Here is a 21,256-nt window from a genome sequence, read left to right on the forward strand (position 1 = left end):
AGTAGGGGGTGGGGGAGAAAGCAATTAACTTGAAAAATGTAGAACTGAAAATCAGAACATAGTTTGGCTAAGTTTTCCACTTGGTAACTGTAATTAAAGAGTACTGCTTGTCTTATTGAAGCAATAAAACAAAATATTGTCTGCTTAGCAAATGACCTTTAACTTGCAAAAATATGCAGTCTTGAATGCAAATGAAATAATAGCTTGGAAGAAATTAAATTTATTTCCAGTTTCTACATTTTGTGTGCACCCTTCTACATTCTTGAGTCTTTGAACCACTTTGAAGTGCACTGACAAGACATTTGTTGAGGATACTCACTGCATCACCTTGTACGTGAAATGTTGTAACATGAAAGCTACAATTCAACAGCTGACCTTGCAGGATAAGGTCAGGACAGGCTGTAGATTTACTGATCTGTGTGGATCCACTATTTTTACTTACCTATAGACAAGGTATTAAGGAACTCCTAACAAACATTTCTGCTCTGAAGTTGAAGAAGCAGCTGTAGGATCTCAAGCTGCATTGGCTTTGGTTTATAGTATTGCTTCTTTTTAAGCCAAGTCTGGCAATAATAGTGGTATGATTAGTAATACTTTCATAGCATTTATAAAAATTTGTGAGGAAGGATATTTTTCTGCACATTCTGAACTGACACTTCAGGATCTACTTTAGAGCTAATACTAGACAAACACTCTCAAGAACCTAGTGCAATTGCTGTGTGTGGATTTCACTCCAGACTTTTAGATAAGGAGCTTGATTGCGATAGCAATGAGGCCTGGCTTCAGGTAATATAGGAGAATGTCATGACCATGCTGAAACATACACATTTGATGTAGATGAGTTTTTCCACTCAGAAAGACTGGGTGGAGCAAAGCAAAACCTTCTTTTTAAGCCCTGTGCCTTGCCAGGCTGTTACATCCCAGGGATCTTTAACGCTCATCGATTTATGGAGATCCTACAAAGTATATTAAGACAGTAGGAGGCATATATTGATAATAATGTGGCCTCACATCTGATTTTAATCATCTGACCTAACCCGTGCAGTAATGAGCAGTCCTTTTACCACAAGAACCCTTACTCAATGTGTTACTAGATGTCTTTTTTTGACTGTTTATTGACAAATATTGAGTGTATGTAACATAATACTAATATATTCATGTTATGATAGGTATATTTGATATATATAGGTGCATTGTCATTATTTTTGCTCAAATTCTTTGCATATAAAATTCCAGTGTAGAATTGAGTTGGAACTTTCAAGAGCAATTAAATGTGACTGCTTGTTTGGAGTTGGAAGTAATGCAGTAGAAATTCTTTTGGCTAAGAATAGAACCAAATTTGAGCAAGTGCATATTCTTTTTAGCTATCAGTCTAGCAGTAGAGTGAGACATCATCAGTAAGTATTGCTGGCAACAAGTTAGAATTTGGAAACTTGTATTTCCAAAAATACTGCATAGAATTTCTTTCAAATATTTCAATGCAAAAGTTTCATCTTTTTTTCTTCTGAAGCTTTATTGTTATTTGGGTTCATATTTTCACATTGTATACATGGTCAATTTGAAGTATTGTAGAGCTTACATAGTGTGGTCTGAGTGCATGATTATCATTAATCTTAAAAATGATTGAATATGCTTCATTATGTTACTTCTGAAGACTTTATAGTATCTGGATTTTGTTTTTTAAATGTACACAACAACAATGAAATTGCCATATGTATGTAGAAATGACTACTGCTTGTGTTATCTTTAATCTACATTGTCAATGATATCTAAATTGTGTTCTATTTATGCAAAAAGTGTTCATATAATGAATAGTCATGGTACACATTATTAGTCTACATTCTGTTAATCTAATAGTCTATACAGGTATTTCCAGCTCTTTTCTTAAATGGGAGAGATTACTTGGGTGTTCAATAGAGAACTGTTCTGTACTAATAACAGAGGTCAGATGGAATTGCATCAGATTTCTCTCTTCTGCTCTTTGATTCATTACAGGGTAAAATGAGTTACCCTGAAATAATTTTTTTTTGCCTGTGCTCCCAATTAGAAATATTTATGTACTCTTACCTCAGTGCATTACTCAAAAGAAACTGAATTTTAGTGGAGACTTTAGAAGTTTACTACTTGTGGTTGTGGTAATATATTGGGGTGCAGAAGTGGGAGTTAGTATTTCATATGGAGCAGTAGCTATATGAAGAAGTAATTTAAATTCGTATTCTGATTTTGAGAATTAGAAGAAGTTTTTTTGAAGTCATTGTATAAAATTCAGTCAGTCTCCTTTTTTCTACAAAATCAAAATGTTTGTGTGTATATATATATATATATATATATATTTGTGCATGTTTCTATAGCTACAAGTAATTCTTAGCTAAGGTGATCAAAACATCTTCTTACATATGTTTTTTGATGACCATGTTCTATGTAGTTATGTATTTCTCTGATACTGCTAAAATTGATGTTCTGTCTTGTCTTGGTGCATACTGGAGGCTTTCATGGTCAGTGGTGATGAACTTCCTCCTCTTCTGACCTCTGTAATAATTCTTCCCAAGTTTATTTGAAGTCCATATGGGACAAACATTCCTGCTTCACGCATAAGCTATGGGGAGTATTGCAGGAGAAGGAAGGAGTGCAGTTTAAGATGTCTCAAAATTGCTGATTTGAAGATTGCTGCATTCTTTGAGTATACCTTGTTTGTGATATTACTTGGACAACTTTTATTCACTAGAAAATACTGAAGAGTGAAAGAATGGTTTTTTAACCTTGACATAAAATACTGAAGTTGTGTCAAAACTCAAAAAAAATATGGTATCAAAATAAAAACAAAATCATTAAAATTATATTTCTTGTTTCTGAAGCATCCCAGCAAGTTTCTACCTTTCTTTTGGAAGAAACTGGAATTTTAAATTATAGGTTTTCTTTGTTGTGGGTAAGCTTCTTTTTCCTTTCCATCTGATGAAAACTAAGTAGACCAGTATTGTCCTTATTTCTGTGGCATCTCAGGCTGGAAATCCTTTGCATTTTGCTTTTACTAAAAAAAGCTTGAATTCCTGTCTTCTGCAATATCGTATGCTTTGACATAGAACATGGTTGAAGGGTTTTCCTTCCTTCCATGTCATCAAAGTTTAGTATTGCTAGAATATGTGTTAATTAGTACAGACTTTTCCCCAGGTGATATACTTATCAAGTAGTTTGCACCTTTAACACAACATTTTCTAATTTAGGGTTTTTTTTCAAAGGGTTTTTTTTTCAAATTTTTCATGCTTTCTTGTTTCTTTCATTTCTCTAGCCAACAAGGACGCTAGTTATGACAAGTATGTCTTCTGAGTAAGTATTAACCACTTGACTCTTTATTCAGCCTACCATTTGCATTTGAATATTGATAAATTTTTATGCTTATAGAAAATAAATTTATATTTGGGCTCTGCACTTTATTTCATTCTGTATTCTTGCTAGAAATTTGTTCGTACATGTATATTTCATTGTTATTTGCACTGTATATGTACGTTTTTGTTGCTGTGCAATAAAACTAAAATCTTAAGCAAGTTTTGAATTTATCTGAAGGAAATGTACATAGTAGTCGTATGTAGTAAATGGTTCAGCCCAACACAGCCTTTTCGCTATACATTTTAATTATTTCTATTTAAAAATTCATAATCTGAAACATCAGTTTAAAATATTTTATTTCATATGAATAGTTGCAGAATAAATATCAGTTGTAGGCTTTCTAGTGACTTAGTTTCAAAACATTAAAAGCAGCTGCCACTGCATATTTTGGGGGAGAGTTAATAATTTTCTGGCATGCTCTTATCGTTCTCTTACAAGTTTTAAAGCATAAGGAACATCCAACAAAAATACGATTCCCTATTTTATACTACACTTGCTTACAGTTTTTGAATTCTTTTTCAAAACTCAAGATATTTATACTACCCAAAAATATGTTTCAGGTTAGCTGTAACTAAATGTTGACAGTTACATAGAAATAAATACTCAGAAACAGCTCTTAGTGGGTATGCTTTCAGGAGTTTTTTGTAAAAGGTTATCAATAGCTATTAACAAGTATACTTATATATGTCAGAAACATTAAATATAATTAATATTTTTCTTCTATTTAATGTGACTGGATGCTTGTAACACCAGGACTATAAAGTGAACCTCACAAGTCATGCAATGCAGAATCACTGTGGAGGAGGTAAAGATCATCACTACAGTGCAGATAGTAGGGGAAAACAGAGGCTGTGGGCTGCCTGAAAGAGGAGAACAAATCCTAGCTGAACTGGGGATTTTTTTTTTTAACAGGTTATTAATATGTAATTTCTTTCATGTTCTTATATATTGACTTTTCCCACTAGCCAATTACTATTTCATTAAATTAAATCGTCTGGGGAAAACCGTTGCTTTTCTTCAGAACCTTTTCATTAAGGCTGCTTTTGGTTGACTACAACTGTAGGCATTCATCAGCTTGTAAATGGGTGAAGGGAAAAGGACTGCTTCTGAAACAACTTAGGAACAGAAAACAATCCTCCAAAACACAACCCAGTGGTCAAAAACCAATCCTAGTACCCAGTAGCTACAGCCTCAAAAGTGGTTCATTAGAGTTTACATTTTAAGATGCATGAGTTCAATGGTTTCATGGCATTGGGTTTTGGGATTATAATAAATGCTGCTCACTGATTCACAACCACACAGCTATCTAATTTTCTGATTTAAAAATTCAGTGAAATTTTGCTGTAAATTTTCATCCACAAGTCTTTGGATCTGTCTCAAGTATAAACTGGTGATTTTTCTCTGCAGTTTGTAAGATGTCTTTGATTCAAGACTTGTACAACAGAAATTTTTCTCCCTGTAAGGAATTTTGTGTAGACACAGGAAGAACTTAGAAAAGGTTCAGGTAAAGCATGGAGCATGCAGTCTGGGCAGGGACAGCCCCTATGGGTTGTAATGTTGTAAAACCATTCACTTTTAGGTTATATCAAGCTAAAGCTCACAAAATGAAAAGGGAATACTAAGAATTCTAGTAACAATCAAAGCTATATAGCCAAGGCCAGAATTCATACCAGAGAGAAGGTTAGTCATGGGATTTTTTAAAAGTATCACAACATACAATACCACCTTTTGATTTAATTGTGACATTAATTTGCTGCACTGTTTTGACTGTTCTTTTGTTTGTTTGTTTGTTTCTTTTAAACTTCTTGAAAAATGATTGCTCCAATTTTTGTGAAGATTTTTTTTGCAGTTTTGTTGGGATTCTGCCAAGTAGTGTTTGTTTTAGGTGGGATATTTTGGAAGTTCTAAAAGACTTCCTTTCTGTGGAGTTAAATGTAGTGGGAATGAAGCAACCCCAGAGGCTTCTGGAGATGTTCTGAGTGTACTTGCATTGTGTCTGTGATTACCTCAGAAGATTTGCTTTAAAGGATCACCCCTGTGATAGTGTGACTGTGTTCAAGGTTGTGACTAATTGCTTTTTCTTATGTTGCATGGACATTTCCAAGTTAGTATGGGGAGTAGAGAGGTCACCAGAATTTTGCTTTATTTTATAGATCTTTAAGGATCATTTATAATTGTAAAAATGATCATTAATAAAAGCAGTAAATTGTTATCGTGCAGCAACTTTTTTCTTGTGATACCAAGGTCTTCCTGTTTTCATAATTATATATTTATGTGCTCTTGCATAGCTATGTGGAGAGCTCAAATTAAAATTCCAGTTTTAGATGGCCATTCTGTAATTTAGATCTAATTTTATGTATTTCATTATAATTGTATTTAAGGATAAGTGAATTTTTAATTGAAACATTGGCATAGATGTGTAGGTTGCAAGCCAGTAAGAACTTTAGGACTTTTCTAAATTTAGACACAACATTATTCAGATGCTGAAAATCTGGGGCTTCTTAATGAAAAGCTATAAAATGTTCTGTGTCTAAATGTTTACATTTCTTGGTAATATTTTTTGTAGTACTATGAAAGAAACCAAGAATTAGGCTCTGTTGTGTTGGGCATTGTACACAAACAACATAATAGATAATTCTGCACTCAAAAGCTTTTATTTAAACAGACAAGATAGATGTGGAGGGCTAAAGGGCTTTGATGTGCAAGTAGATGTGATTGTGTGATAATGGAAAAGGGTCTGTTAGAACTCTGGAGAGGCTAATGAATTTCGGGTTAGCGAGTTGGTAGAGGCTTAGTGAAAAAAGGGTAAAAAATGTTTAGTGGGGAAAGAAATGAGGTTAATTTGAATTAATTTGCGGTGTATGTGTATGCTTTTATAATTCTGCCTCCCTCCATTCAATGTTGTATGGGCTTTTTTACCTTTTCTTCTTTTTTAGGAAGCAAAATATAGTAATTCATGTTGTGAAGAAACTTGGAGACTTTTTGTTCTCAAATGAAGTGTGTGAAACAACAAGTCATGTAGTTACTGGGAGTCCTCGTCGTACCTTGAATGTTATGCTGGGAATTGCTCGTGGGTGTTGGATTGTTTCTTATGAATGGGTAAGAAATGCTTTTTAACTTTACTACACAATAAATTAAATTTAGTTTGTATAGCTGAAATATCAACCATGTTTGTGTCCATGTTGTCTGCAATTATGCCAATGTTAAGTTATTCAGGCTTACTTAGAGTTAGTTCAATTAGATGAAATTTGTCTGTGTCAAGATCTGTTAGTTAGTTACAGTTTTTCAGTGCTTAATTTAACCAAAGTATTCCTGTATTGTATCTCATTATCTATTTTAGAAAGAGGACTTATCTCATGGATGAGAAACTCATGTCCCATGCATTATTTTTGGACAGATTAATTTCTGCTCAACATTAGCCAACTCACATTATTCAGATTGAACTTTTTATGTCCTGATATAATATATTTCTGTTACGTTCTAAAACATGTATTGTGTTCAGCATTGGAAAAAATGAAGGGAAATTCTTGGATATTTCACTACAAATGAGAAAAAATGAAAAATAAGAATAGTGACTGGGCGGGGAACTTATCTGTCAGCCCAGGCTTAAACCATCCCAATTGCTTACTGTAATAATAGAGATTAACCACTCAATCTGACATTGCAGATGACAGTTTTTCAGCTATCCTCATGTTTCCAGAGCTATAAAATATAGATGGTGAAATTTATATGGAAATAGGTCTTAATCTTATACAGAAAACAGTTGTTGAATAACTAAATTTGGTGGTTTCCTCTTTCTTATAAATACTTTAAAATTTACTTGTTGGGTGGAAAATGAACTGCTGCCTTTTTGTTTTCAAGATGTCTGGCACTTACCAGTATGAAGCTTGTCCTATATGATATATATGCAGTTATCTGAAGTTGTTGTGGTATACTTCACATTTTTCAGTAGTTCTTGGTGATTAATTTCCCTTGGAATACAGGGTTTGCATCTTTGGCTAACTTAAAGATCCTGTAATGTGCCTTTGTGGCAAAAAAAGACTAATAGCATCCTTGGCTGCATTAAGAGGAATATATTTAAGAAGGGGTTTTGGAGAAGAACGTCTCCACAGACTCATTCCAGCTTACTATATGATTCCTTGCATCTATTAATTAAATACACTGAATTATCTGTCCCACACTTAGCCTTGTATGGAGTATTAAACAAGTCACAACGTGATTGTCACATGTTACTTTTTCATAACAGGGTGCTTAAGCATGAAAGCTGGCTACTTCCTTGAGAACAATCTTCAAATAACTACTAAGATACCTAGAGATAGAGAGAAGTACTACAAAATAGTTTCCTGTCTTTGTACAGAAAGCAGTATGGATAATCAGTATTCCAACAAGTGCTGTCCTAGAATTTCATTGCCCATTTTATGCCCTGCTCTTCTTTGAACAAATGCATGGTGAAAATATCTGCCTATGCTCTTCATAGACCAGTATTGATTGGAAATGTTGTCCTCCTGTCTTATGGTCTACCTTGCAGACTCATCATGGCATCATCTATATCACTCATATAATACCAGTAAGTTGAATGAAATTGTTCCAAGGATTAGTTTGTCCCTGTAGATGTTATTGGATCAAATGCTGATGCTGTTTTCACTCATTTTATTGAGCTGCTATTTAGACGAAGTTCTGAAGTTACTAGGAGAGATGCGAGAGAAAGAACTAGAGACGAACTTTAGATCTCCAGATCAAAAGTTTGTTTGATCTTATAGTATCTGCTTATCTGGAAGATTGCTATTTTTAATATTTTTAGAACTGTGCTTATCTCTTTCACAGAGACTAGGTCCAACTTTGCCCATGAATGTGTATTCCCTCAATTTATTTATTTATTTATTTACTTAACTGAAATAAACAAAAAATATTATTTAAAAAATATTTCTTCACCTGTTTAACTCATTGAATCATATGATGTAAGTGCTTCATTGTCTTATTTCATTTTGTGTCAATAGCCATTTGGCCATAAGATGGCCAAATACTTTGCCATCTTTTTACCCAAATTGGTTAACTAGAGAAGAGACAGCTGAAGCCTTACCTAGCCAGAATTGAGGAATGCAGTCGAAAATTAGTCAGGAAAATTTAATCTAAGAAAATAATCTCCTTTTTTGGTGCTACATAACTGCTGCCTTTAAATGTAATCAATCCTACCATTAGTATTTTCTCTGATAAAATAGTTCACATTAGATAATTTAAAAATCAATCAATCTGGAAAAATTAGTAGTACCTTATAAACATGGAATTACTTTTGAGCAGTGATAATTGTCTTTTGGAGATGTTTATCAGTGTTTCAAGAATATATTTACCTCTGCCTTTTGACTTGTAATGTATACATAATTTAGGAAGAAGTGGTTCTTTTTTTCGGAGAAAAACTTAAAATGTTATTTTTAGATGGATGTTGGAGAAATACCAAATTTACCATCAGACATTTAACTTCCATAGCGCTGCATTTATATTTTCAAGATGAATTATTGAAGTACAAGTACCATATGATCATTCATTGTGCTAGCTGGATAGGTGAGAGACCATAAATAATTAACCAAATAGTGTGTTTTCAGACCCTTTGAGCTAATTCTTTTGTAACTGCACATTTGAAAACTTCTAGATAGCTCATTCTTCTCAATAGAAACACACATTCTGAAGTATTTCAGCTAAGAATAATATTGCAAATCATAACTTATTTTTGAATTACATTAATCTGAAGCTTTTTTTGGTGTTGCTATGAAAATATAACTGGTTGAAAATTTGCCAAAGTCAGAAACAAACTTTCAGTGACTTGGAATGGAAAGCTCTTGTCTTTGTTTTCATGAAAACTGAACGTTTTAGTGAGTGGTGACCTAATTATTTACTGCAAGACCTGTTCATGAACTCAGTATCCAATTTTCTTTTTATCTAGGAGAGTAGATACAGTGCCTTTGTACTCCATTCCAGAACCATGATAGACAAGCATTAATCCATCTTTTGTTAAGACAAACAAATTTCATTTCTAAACAAAATTCTGTAAATACTACAAGGGTTGACAAAGGTCATTGCTGTAGAATTGGCCTGGAAAATGAAAAAGGATTACTTAATCATAACTAATCCTTTGGGTTTATATTTTAATCTATTTAGGTTGTTTTCCAGCTACTTTTGATGCAGATATAATTTTGGTGCTATAAGGACGTGATGTATATGTAATACAGCACGTACATCTGTTCCTGCTCAATTTTATTTATGAAGAATTTTTTTAATGTAGTATTTGTATGAATTTTATTCAAAGTTACAATTTTCTTGGTTCAGTTTAAGTTGATTTATATTGGGATTAAAACAGAAATTACATTAACAAGTTTCCTTTATGGTCAATAAATATATACAACTATAAGTATAAAGCCAAGAGGCTTTAATAAACTTATTGTAAATTGTTAAAAGTAATTATAAAAAATATACACAGGTACCACCCTAAAATTTATAACTTACAATCCTAAGTTGCAGTCTTAACTGTATTTTTTTAAGAAGTTACAATACTTTTCTTAGCTGAACATTGCCATGCATTATTAGGTTTTGAATATTATTTAAAGGTCATTGATTTATTAATGCGCTTAACACTTATTTTTATGTTTTGGTATGATATAGTGACTGTAGAAATGATTTTCTCTTTTTGCACGGCTGTTGCATTTTCAAATATTTGATTGTGCTTTTTCTAAAAGTAAACATAGTATTCTTTGGATGTTTTGTAATCAAGTTTAGCAGTAAGTCTAAGGATATGCTGCTTTTTATTGTCAGCAAAAAAATCACTCTTCATTTCCAATAGCCTGCAAAATTGGACACCTCTCCTCACAAGTCAAACATCACTTGTCACATCAAACAAGGTAACAGCTTTTGTAGAAGTTCACATTTGAGGTTGTTGGGTTGTTGGTTTCCCTGGAAGTCATCAGGCATAAGATACTTTGGACTGAAAACTGTAGAACTTATTTAAAAAATAATTTTGTTATGAAAACTGAATTTGCAATTTACTGCTTGTAGCAACAGATCTGGGGCAAAAGAGTCCTTTACAGAAACTTATTTTCTTACAAGCGATTGGGCCATTTTATAAGGTTTACATTGCTAGTTTATGATCAATTTGTTCAGCTTAGAATTTTCCATTAGTGAGCTGTAACATTGTGAAGGATAACTTTACCATGCTCAGTATATATAATGCCAGTTTTTATCTATGGGGAATATTTCATAGATTCATTCACAAATTTTAAAAGGGAACATTTTATAATTTAATTTAAACTAATAACATATGCATTTGTATGGCAAACTATTTGAGTCATTGTGACTCAAGCATGGGAATAATTTCAGACACTGAGGAAATTCAGCTTGTTCTAAGATGAATAATGACAACTATTTAATATTGCATGGCTGTGCTAATGACTTAACCTATTTGAAATGGCTAGAGAGCTATTTAGGGAAGATATGAGAGAGGTTGAATTATTCTAAAACAGGGATTTGCTTTCTGATAAATTCCATATATCCCATTTGGGGGTATATGTCTGCTTCTTGTTCAGTTAGCTTCACTTGCTCTAGGAGAAACAGGATATCTCACTGGTTGGTATCATTGCTTTTTTTGAACTTAAGGGGGCCCAGATGGCAGCTACAGAAAAGACATTGTGAAGCTCAAATACCCTAAATGGGATAAGTTGTTGAATTGAGTGAGAGTGGACAAACTGGCAAAGAAGGTACTGGTGTTTTACCTCTGTTAGAAGCTTCATGGCTCACCACTTATAAAACCAATGAAAAAAAAGAATTTCATCTTAGTTGAGAATGGTCTTCAGAATTTAGGCTGTCTACAAATTAGGAGTAGAATGTCCTTTATTATGACTCAAGGGCAGAGCCAATGTAGGAACTTTCTCTTTTTCCATTTTCCCATTAAGACAATCCTTTTGCCAATTGAGGGATAGTATTTGAATACTCTCCCACGGAGCTTTTAATATTATAGTCTACTAACTGCAAGTTATGATAAATTGTTCTGAAGAATGTATAGAAAATCAATCCATAAAAAATGCTGGATGGAGTAGTTTGGGGAAAGTTTTACCAAAAAAATATTAAAAATATCAGAAATTGGAAATACAGCCATTTTAAGTAGGTTTTTTCTGTTAAACATTTGGTGCTGGTCCTAGTGGGAACAGAAGTCTGCAAGTGGCACAAGTTTTAGGATTACTAGTCTCTAAAGATCATACTGATCCAGTATTTCAAACACAAATGGTTATGTGTTTTCTGGAGAGTCAGTGTTCTTCAGTCTTCTTTTGTGCTCTAGAGCATGACACTGGCAAAGGAGGCTACCACAGAGTAAGAAACTGGGTTATTCATCTTTGCAGGATGATTTATATATGGAACGTGGATTCTATGCAATAGTTGCATAATCCTTGTAGTAGTAGGGGTCCAGTTTTGTTTGACATCTTCATTTATGATCTGGATGATGGGGAAGAATGCACCCTCAGCAAGTTTGCAGATGTTAGAAAACTGTGAGGAGTGTTTGATACAGCAGACGGGTGTTCCTGTTCACATGGACTTTGACAAGCTGGAGAAATAAGCCAACAGGAGCCTCATGAAATTCAATGATTACTGAACTGAGAGAACAGAACTGGTATATTATGACTTCCCTTTTCAAATTTTTTTGCTCTGTGTATTGTGATTAAAAAATAGTTGACTTTTTAAATATCCTCACAATGTTTTAAAATGCAATATAGCTGTGCATAGAAGTATGACTGATATTTCAATGGTTTGTTTTAGTTGCAAAATTTGTATCTTTCTTATTTATTGATTTTTCAGCAAATGATTTAGTTTGGGTAAATGAAATAGCAAACCAGCTATTGTAATAGCACTGTTACTTCTAATTACATTTTCAAAAAGTTTATTTTAGAAATTTTAAGATTCTACTCACCACTTATTTTATTTTAGGTTCTGTGGTCTTTGGAATTAGGCCATTGGATCTCAGAAGAACCATATGAGCTTTCATCCAGCTTCCCTGCAGCTCCTGTAAGTTTAATGCTCCTTTAAGCTTGTGAACCTTCTTTTGTTTATCTGGGAAATGATTTGCCCTCTAAATAGGTTTTGTGAATAAGGACGCCTACTAGAAAAATATTTTTTAAAGCAGATACTGTAAGGAGTTATTTTCTTCTTCATCCAATACTTTTTGAAGTGTGTGCAAAAACTTTGGTACATGTGGAAAATGCAAAATGTTGATTCACCAATTAACACCTGAATAAACCAGCATCTTACTGAAGTATAAATGAAATTTAATTTTATTTCTATTTGTACCTGTGTACAATAGGAGAAGCATGTTATTGCTAAATGGAAAGCTTTGCAGGTCAAGGACTCAGTTTTTTGGCCCAGAAATTACTTGGGCAATGGAAAATTACTGTGGTCTTCTAGAACTGCTAAGTAGGAAAAAATGAAACATTTTTCCTGCCTCTAATAATCATTCTCAAGTACTGAATTAGGAACTAGTGCACAGGTATGCACTAGTAGGTATGTGGGGGCATGATGTACCTGTGTAGACTTCAGTGCACATCATGTGTTGTAATTGATTAAACAGGAATTTTATTTTGGTTTTAAAACAAGTAGAATTCTAGCTGGTTACTAGTCAATCATTCCAATAATTTTCCCTCCACTAAATTAGTGTCTGCAATTTATTTCTCAAAATTTCATACCAGCTTTGAAGAAAGTACAGTTAATGGGGTATGAAATTTATTTTTACTGTAATTTTATTAGCTGTTAAGAACTTCTATTTAGCATTCTTTCTAAATCTATAACTTATGTAAATTTACATATCCAACAATAATATGTATTATTTATTATATGTATTATTTATTTCATGATTGTAAGGTGTATGTTCTCAAAGTTTAGGGAAACTGTAGCAGTTATTCTCAAATAACTGCTTAACCCTTAAAGAAATTAATTATCCATTGTAATTTCATACTTTTTATAAAATGAGAAAGTAGATTGTTTTATATAGCAAATACAGTAAGAATGGTAAAACTTAATGTGAAAAATAAATAAGAAGCATGTTCTTTTTTTCCCCCTTTTCTGTATTTCTGTGAAAAAATCTACATTGAATTTCATATTAAGTTGCTTTGAGTTTTCTGTTTCTTTTCAGACTACCTTGATTAACAACACAGTATGCTATCAGTAACAATGTACATAGCATTCTTTAGAAGTGATTCCTCCTGGGGTTTTTTTTTGAGATTCCATTATGAGGTTTTATTCCTGAAGCCGAAGGAGAATTTGAGACATGGTGAGAATGTAAAATTAAGGCAGGTTAGGGTTGTGCTAAGAACCTGAATCACTTCTTTTTGCAAAGTGCTGTTCTTGGAAAGGAACAAAGTTGGAGTCCAAGGCAATATTTCCACTACTATTCCTTATTTAGTCGCTCTAATTTCTTACTGTAACAGATACCTTATTTTTTTTTTTTGAAGATGCAATTATTATTTGAGCATTCATTTATTAATGTGTTTTTATTTGCTTTTTTTCTTTTCTTGTTTCTTTCCTGCTTCCTACAAAGTACGTAGAGAAAATGGAAGTACATTCTAGTTTCACATACTGTTTATTTGATTACAGGAAGGAATTAAAAGTAGGTTTTACCTTGCTGTTATGTTTTAGTTGTTTGTACCAAGTCCAAAGCAGTTTTTGCAGCCTTCTGTTTCCTATTATTGCCTTCCTTCTGACATGTCCTCCTGTTGCTTCACTTTGGTGTTTGGAGTTTAAGCCATGCAATCTTCTTTAGATGAAATTCCATTCAAAGACATATTCCCTCTAAAATGTTACATTTGTGTTGATAAATTTATCCTTTTTCCCCCAAAATGAAGTCTCATTAAACAATTGATCCATTCAATGTCTACATCAATATTTTTGATCACTTTCCCAAAACATTCATCAGAAAGCCTCAAATTTTATAATTTTTTTTCAGCAAATCAAAAGTAGCCATGAAATATGAAATTATTTTAGTCATACAGGGTTTTCTTACTAAAGTAAAGTTAGTGTCGGCTAGAAGTTAGCACTGCTTTTCTGTGCCAGGTTGCGCATTAAGATGCCATCATGGTTTTTAAGAACATTTTGGAGGATTTTTGCTTGTTGGCTTTTTTCCTCTTTCCTTTTATTATTGGTGTGGATATGCTTATTATCTCAAATATTGGGAGTATTTTCTTTAGTTGTCTGACTAAATCTACCAACACAGGGAATGCAGTAATGTAGACCTGGCATTTCTATTAAATTTCATAGAATCATAAAGTATTTTAAATTAGCAGGGACCTCTAAAGGTTGTCTAGTTCAACACTGTGTTCCAATGGACTTGTCCAATACACCCTTCTGGTAATAAATGAATAAATGAAAAGAAAAATTTGCTTTCCCCAATTCCAAATTGTATTTCCTGCCTGTTGTCCCTGTCTTTTGTCTCATATGAGAGCACCTTCAAGAAGGGTCTGGCTTTGTCCTCCCTATGCCCTCAATCAGGCACCTTTAAGGTCTCCCCTACCCTTTCTCTGCTCTAGGCTGAAAAACTACATCTCTTAAGGCTTTTCTTGGTATGCTGTGTGCTTGTACCAACGTGTGTGGCCCCTCTACTAATGTGATGACTTTTCTAGACTTCTCTCTAAGACATTTATTGAAAATTCATGAAAGCAATTTTGGGAAGTATTTAGGATATGTATATCCTTACAAGTTTTCTATGAAAAATAATAAAATACTAAACAGTAATTTCAAATACACAGAGATTATTTTATGGAACTCTTGAGACAGTGACTATTAATTTACATTCTTTAGGTTTATATAAAATCAGATCATGAAGTAATAGAAATATTTTTTGTCTCTGCTACACTTAGTAATGATGACACACATTTTCAGTGAAGAAGAATGGTGGTGGTGTGAGATGTGGGGTACTCTGACAGCAGCTTTAATGATTGTCAGTATAAAATGGAGAGATTTATTCAATCTTTCTCAAAACCATTTGCTATTTTCAAGATAGAAACATAGAATCATCAAGGTTGAGAGAGACCTACAGGATCATCCATTCCAGCTGTCCACCCAGCACTTCCCCTGTAACCTGTAAACAGCATCACCCATCAGATCCAGATGCCTCTTGAACACCTCTAGGGATAGTGACTCCACGACCTCTCTGGGCAACCTGTTCCAATGCCTGACCACTGTAACACTAAATTTTTTTTTCTAATATCTAATCTGAATCTACCCTGTCTCAGCTTAAGGCTGTTTCTTCTGGGCCTGTCACTGCCGGCAGTGTAGAAGAGAGATCAGACCCCCCCTCACTACAGCCTCCTTTCAGGTGATTGTAGGGAGTGATGAGGTCCCCCCTGAGCCTCCTCTTCTCCATCTAAACAATCCCAGATCCCTCAGCCCTCCTCATGCAATATTTTTTCTAGACCGTTCACAAGCCTTGTTGCCCTTACAGCACCTTTTGTTAAGTTAGCTTCTGGAAATATGTCTGGGGTTTTTTGGTTATTTTTGGGTTATGTTCTTGCATTGTAAATAATTCAGTCATCTGCTGAAATAGAAGTTCTACAAAAATATTAGGCAAAGAATAAGCATGAGAATTAAAAACTAAACTTAATTTGGAGAAAAACCTCCACTAAGTTATTGTGATGTATGAAGAAGTATCTTCTCAATCTGATTTGCAATTTTAAATCATATAGTAATAAAATGAATGGGGGGAAAAAAAAGGAAAGATCACCCAGTAGAGTAATTTATTCACATTGTGGTGTACCTTGAGGGCCTACCTACAGAGAATTTTTAGGGAGAAGTCCTAACTTCACTGAAAAAAAACCCATAGTGTGGCCTTAGATAATTTTCAGATTATTTTTCTTCCTGTACTTAAAATGTAGTAATTTGTATCTTAAGTCATAAGCATAAATTTAATTGTATTAAAGAACATGCATATGTTTTTCAGTTAGGTTATTTTTACAAAACATATAGTTATATTACATCACCAGGTGACACACGATTGTCATAGACAACCGGACATCTGGTGTTAATGCCGTTGTCTTGGTTTACAAAATACTGGTCAGTTATTTTACAGGTAAATGACAAGGGAAGAAAAGAAGTGCAATCTTCATAAAAATGTATAGGAATACATGCTATATTGTAATTCATAGGGATTTTCTGTAATTTAAAGACAGTGACTGAAACAGACTGAAAAAATAACACTTTTGTAAATGGTATTTGCCAGGAATAAATTCAAACTGCTTAAATGCTATTTGTCCTCTGTTAAACATAGTCATACAGGCTACTGGAAAAAATCCTCAAATAAGTATAACAAGTTGTTCAGGAGACTATGGGGGAAAAGAATGTATTCCCTAACTATAGGATTGAGCTAATTACAGAAAAGTATTTTTTTATGTACATATAGGGCTCACATGACACAGAAAGATAAATAGTTCTGGATCTAGCTAGAACTAAGCTAGATCTAGCTAAGTGTTTTATATTAATGTTTAAAGTTCAGTGGTGAGGCAAAATGCATATTCCTAAAATTATTTTAGGTTTTTTTTTCACAGTTCCAGTTATTTACTAACACATACATAACATAAATGATCAGTAAAACAGAGTCCTTAAGTTGTCTGATGGTTTCTTGGATGTTCTTTTTATTGAGTCATTTGGCCAAATCACTGTTATATCAGGTCGATGCTTTAGACATTGTGTCTGATTGAATAATATGAGCTTTAGCTGATCAAGACGATTGCAATTCAAGAACTGTACTGAACTGACACTTCAGAACACTAGAACATGATTCTGGGCTTGAAAAAATGAGACAAGTTGCTTGATAAAATAAGTCTTTGAAGACTATACAATACATAATTCACATAATGACAAAGCATTTAGAAATCTGCTGGTCGAATCATCATAGTCGTAGCTTTGAGAGAGTATCCCGAGCCCTTCCAATAGTACCACTTGATCCCATTAAATTTGTTGTTGTTCTGTCGTAATGGATAATACATTCCATTGAGGTTAGAAGGACCACATGCGTCAAACCACCATCCTGCAAGACAGAAGACGAACATCAGCAGAAGTATTCTCAAAATAGTATTTAAGGTCACTTTGTTGTCTGGAAATGAGAAAAAAATGAAAACCCAGTCTTTTGTTCTTACAATTTGGAAATGTCAATGTAAAATACTTGCCCCAAACTCAGGAAAGAAACGTATTTGCGTATCAACTCCATATTCTTGAATCTTATGCAGTACATTGTATTTGAAAATTGAGAAGGGAAAGTGTTCAATCAATTTGTTATCCACATCAAACTTTTCTGACAGTCTGAGGGCAGAACACAACTTGAACTGTAATGATACTGAGTTGCCTTTGGTTTTATCTACTCTTTGGTAAACTCCTGTTTTTCACAGATTTAAACTCCTTTCTTAATTCTTTTAGAGGAATTATTCAGTTCTCTGGGATGTTCAGTTCAAAACCTCCTGAAACTTCGTGAGAAGGAAAAGGAGAAAAAAGCAGCCCAAATGTACTTTGTATCCATATAGTCCTGACGTCCTAGTGGGTCATAAGAAAAAATTATTTTTATTAATAAAATAATATTTTTATATTGCTGTTATGGTGGCAATAGTGTGTGTGTTCTGTTTTGCAGGGCAGTATTCCAACTATCCTTTTGGATAAATTGAAGCTGTCTTTTTTTCTTGCAGCTTGTGCTATAGGAAAATAAGCTATTGCTTAAGAGATAACAGGAAGAGAGGCCAAATTTACAAAGTACTTGTTTACATTTCAGAATGTGGAATTCTAGATTAACAAATTATATAGAATTACTTGTGTAGTTGAAGATAAAAATACCACCTAGAACTCAAATATAACTAGTGAACAATCATTAGAAAAATGTAGATAGATCTGTGGTCTATCTTTACCTCTTCATAACTATATTAAAATAAGGAATTAACTTCTTGTACCCTTCTGTGGCACTTGCAGCACACAGCAGCTCTTGGGGATTTTTCTTCTTGAGTAGTTAGGGAAAGGGCTAATGCCTAAAGAATCAGAAGCCATTTCACTGACAGCTGAATCTCTGAAAGAGGTTTTTTTGCAGGGAGTTGTATTTTGATCTCTGAATGTACCTCATTCCTTGGAAGAGGAATCTGCTATGTCTCTGATTAGTTCCACAATTAGAGACTTTCTTGTACCCCAACCTCAGGGACTTACTTTCCCTCCAGTTTTCACTTCTGTTGTTTTTTTAACTAACTTTTTTCTAATGGTCAAATACTTCATCTAGAGTCACCATACTAGTATCTCTATCTGTGAGTTTTGAACGTTTTTAATAATCAAAATTTACTAAGTCAAATTTATCTCGTAGACAATTTCAGTGCCAATAAAAATAGGAAGACTGAGAAACATAAAAACATTCATACCTCCTGTTAGCATTTGTGAACATTTGCAAATACATTTGTCATTGTCTGCATCCTTTGTGCTAAAATCATTTCCTGGTTGGCTTATACTACTTATTTTGCCCGCTGTCCCAGTAAGTCCTTTAAGGTAAATCCTGTAGAAGTGAAAAATGGAAAAACAATTATTACGTGGAAGTTGATGGTAGATGTGTGAAAAATAATGATGGAATAATTTGCAATAAATATCCTGTTCAAATTGTTTAATTCTGTTCTGGCCAATGTACTGCTGTAAGCTGTTTTTCTTACAATGTTTTCATATGAACAGAAACAGTCAGCACAATATTCTAATGATCAAGAAGTGTTTGTTCCTGGCATATTAGAAGAAAAAGAGAGCAAGTAGGTAGTAACTTCTAGGATTTTTCATACAGATCATGTATTTACTAATACTGAAAGTACACTGTTGTACTTCAATGCAACAGTACATGCAATTATTTTTATTACATTTGGAAGTTTAAACCAAAACTTTTTTGATTCCTATTTTGCTGTTAGTACAACACAGCAATTTAGCATTACAACCCCACATATATGAGATGACAGCCTTACTAGGAGTATTAATTCTGAGCTAGTAAATTATATTTTAGAAGTTTCTCAATATTTCCCTTTCCATTGTCCTAGTTACTTATCCTTTTCACATCATTCATAAATTTTAGTGTTAGCTGATCACAAGTATTTCAGTTTGCTTCAGTTCGCTGGCAGTGTAAACTTTCAGTGAGGCTGCTGCTGTTGGGATCTGCTTCCATGGGTGCCAGTGCAGTCTCAGTGGGGAAAGACACAGGGTACTGAACTGGGCAGGACAATTACACAGATATTCCTGTGTTACCTTGAATTGGAAGGACTTGAACCCTCTGCTTCCACAGTATCTTTTTGGTGATTGCATTTCTGTATCAAATAGCTCATGCTTCTCAGAGGTATTCTATTTGTTTAAAGAGGAGATCTGACTGTCTAAGGAGAATTAACTTGTCCCCCAATCAGTCTTCACCTTGCATGTAATTCTCTGCTTATGATAGAAATTGTCTTTGGTAGTTTAACAGATTATTTTAACCCATTTAATATTCCCTATTTTAAAATATAATTAAATAATTTTTATTCATTTAGGTTTCAAAGGATCAGTTCATTACAGATTTTCTTTAAAATATCTTTTTAAAATTACTGTTTTTTCTTAAGATAAGTTCAAAATTATGTGAGCCAATTTGTAACATAAATGATATTAAAGGTTCCAAGTATACTGTATGAGCCTAGGCTGGGTCTTCAAATATCATCTGAAGTCTAATATAAGCATAGTGTTATTTATTTGTGATTAACAATACATTTTTAAAGGTACAGTTTAGTACAACAGAAGATGAGAGGCAGTGGATGGTGATTGAAATTAGATGTTCTGACTGCATATCAGAAAAACTTTCTACCATGAGGAAAGACAAGTGGGTTGTCGCCTTGGGAGGTTAATATGAAGAAATTTAATTTTTATGGCCCAACTCATAATTCAGCATTTCCAGCATTCAGAATGTATTAATCTTTTTAATGTAATGGACCACAGAATCAACAACTCGTTTGAGTTGGAAGGGACCTTAAAGATCATCTTGATCTGACCCATTTGCCATGGGCAGGGACACCTTCCACTAAATCAGGTTGCTCAAAGCCCCATTCAGCCTGGCCTTGAAAACTGCCAGAGGTGGGGCATGGAAGATGTTCTTAACTGAATACTTTCTTTGGGTTTTTTTCTTTTTCTAATGTTAAATAGATTCTTTAAACCACTCCAATTTATGATGAATTCTTTGTTTGGTTGCATATTGTAATAAAATTGCTTTTACCATCTTAGTTTTCAGAAATTATCTTTTAATATTGTAAATGGACAAGGGTAATCACCCATTTTGTAAAAGTTGCCTTTCTAAGTATTTTAAAGCATTATTTTTTTAAAAATCTCTGCTGTAGATTCTGACTGTTTCCAGATGAAAAAATATTTACTTTGGAGTTGAGACAACTAAATACTACCAAGGCATTAAGACCTAACATTTTATGGGGGGCAGATGCTGATAGTTTTGAATTGCTTTGTTTGCATATAAGACCTGAATTAAAATAGCAGCATCAGGTGTCTCAGGTGTCAGGTTGACTTTATTTTCAACAAATAGTTGCTAGAGATCTTGGAGAAATTCATCTAAATGTACATAATTATTCTGTCTACCCAAAGCTCCATGAATCTGCAAGACTCTTACAAAAGAAATATTTCATGGACCTTGTAGTAGGAAAGCATCTGTTATACTGTGTTTAGTTTCTTCTGTAATAAATCAAACTATTTATTTCATTTACAGAGAGCCTGGTGAATGAACAATGAAATACCCATATATTTCAGCTGTAGCTGGTACTATTTCAGAATGTGTAATACTATGATACTATTTAAAGTATATAATAATACTATTATAATATTTATATAA

At 33.5% G+C, this 21,256-nt stretch overlaps 2 protein-coding genes across 5 annotated transcripts in view; one reads left to right on the forward strand and one right to left on the reverse strand.

Annotated features, from left to right (window-relative positions):
• Positions 1-21,256, forward strand: part of MCPH1 (microcephalin 1) — a 125,433-nt gene that overhangs the window by 32,311 nt on the left and 71,866 nt on the right. For 2 of the 3 annotated variants that reach the window (XM_068183623.1, XM_068183625.1), the window contains 3 exons: positions 3,287-3,324; positions 6,321-6,483; positions 12,349-12,426. In XM_068183623.1, coding sequence (XP_068039724.1) covers positions 3,287-3,324; positions 6,321-6,483; positions 12,349-12,426 — 279 coding nt within the window. The remainder of the gene's footprint in view (positions 1-3,286; positions 3,325-6,320; positions 6,484-12,348; positions 12,427-21,256) is intronic. The other variant, XM_068183624.1, reaches the window with a different exon arrangement.
• ANGPT2 (angiopoietin 2) overlaps positions 16,120-21,256 on the reverse strand; it is a 41,922-nt gene continuing 36,785 nt past the window's right edge. For both annotated transcript variants that reach the window (XM_068183627.1, XM_068183626.1), the window contains 2 exons: positions 18,792-18,922; positions 16,120-17,431 (listed from right to left, as the gene is read on the reverse strand). In XM_068183627.1, the coding sequence (XP_068039728.1) occupies positions 17,271-17,431; positions 18,792-18,922 (292 nt within the window). In that variant the 3' untranslated portion in view covers positions 16,120-17,270. The remainder of the gene's footprint in view (positions 17,432-18,791; positions 18,923-21,256) is intronic.

Source organism: Anomalospiza imberbis, chromosome 3, assembly GCF_031753505.1.
Source record: "Anomalospiza imberbis isolate Cuckoo-Finch-1a 21T00152 chromosome 3, ASM3175350v1, whole genome shotgun sequence".
NCBI classification, from domain to species: Eukaryota; Metazoa; Chordata; class Aves; order Passeriformes; family Viduidae; genus Anomalospiza; species Anomalospiza imberbis.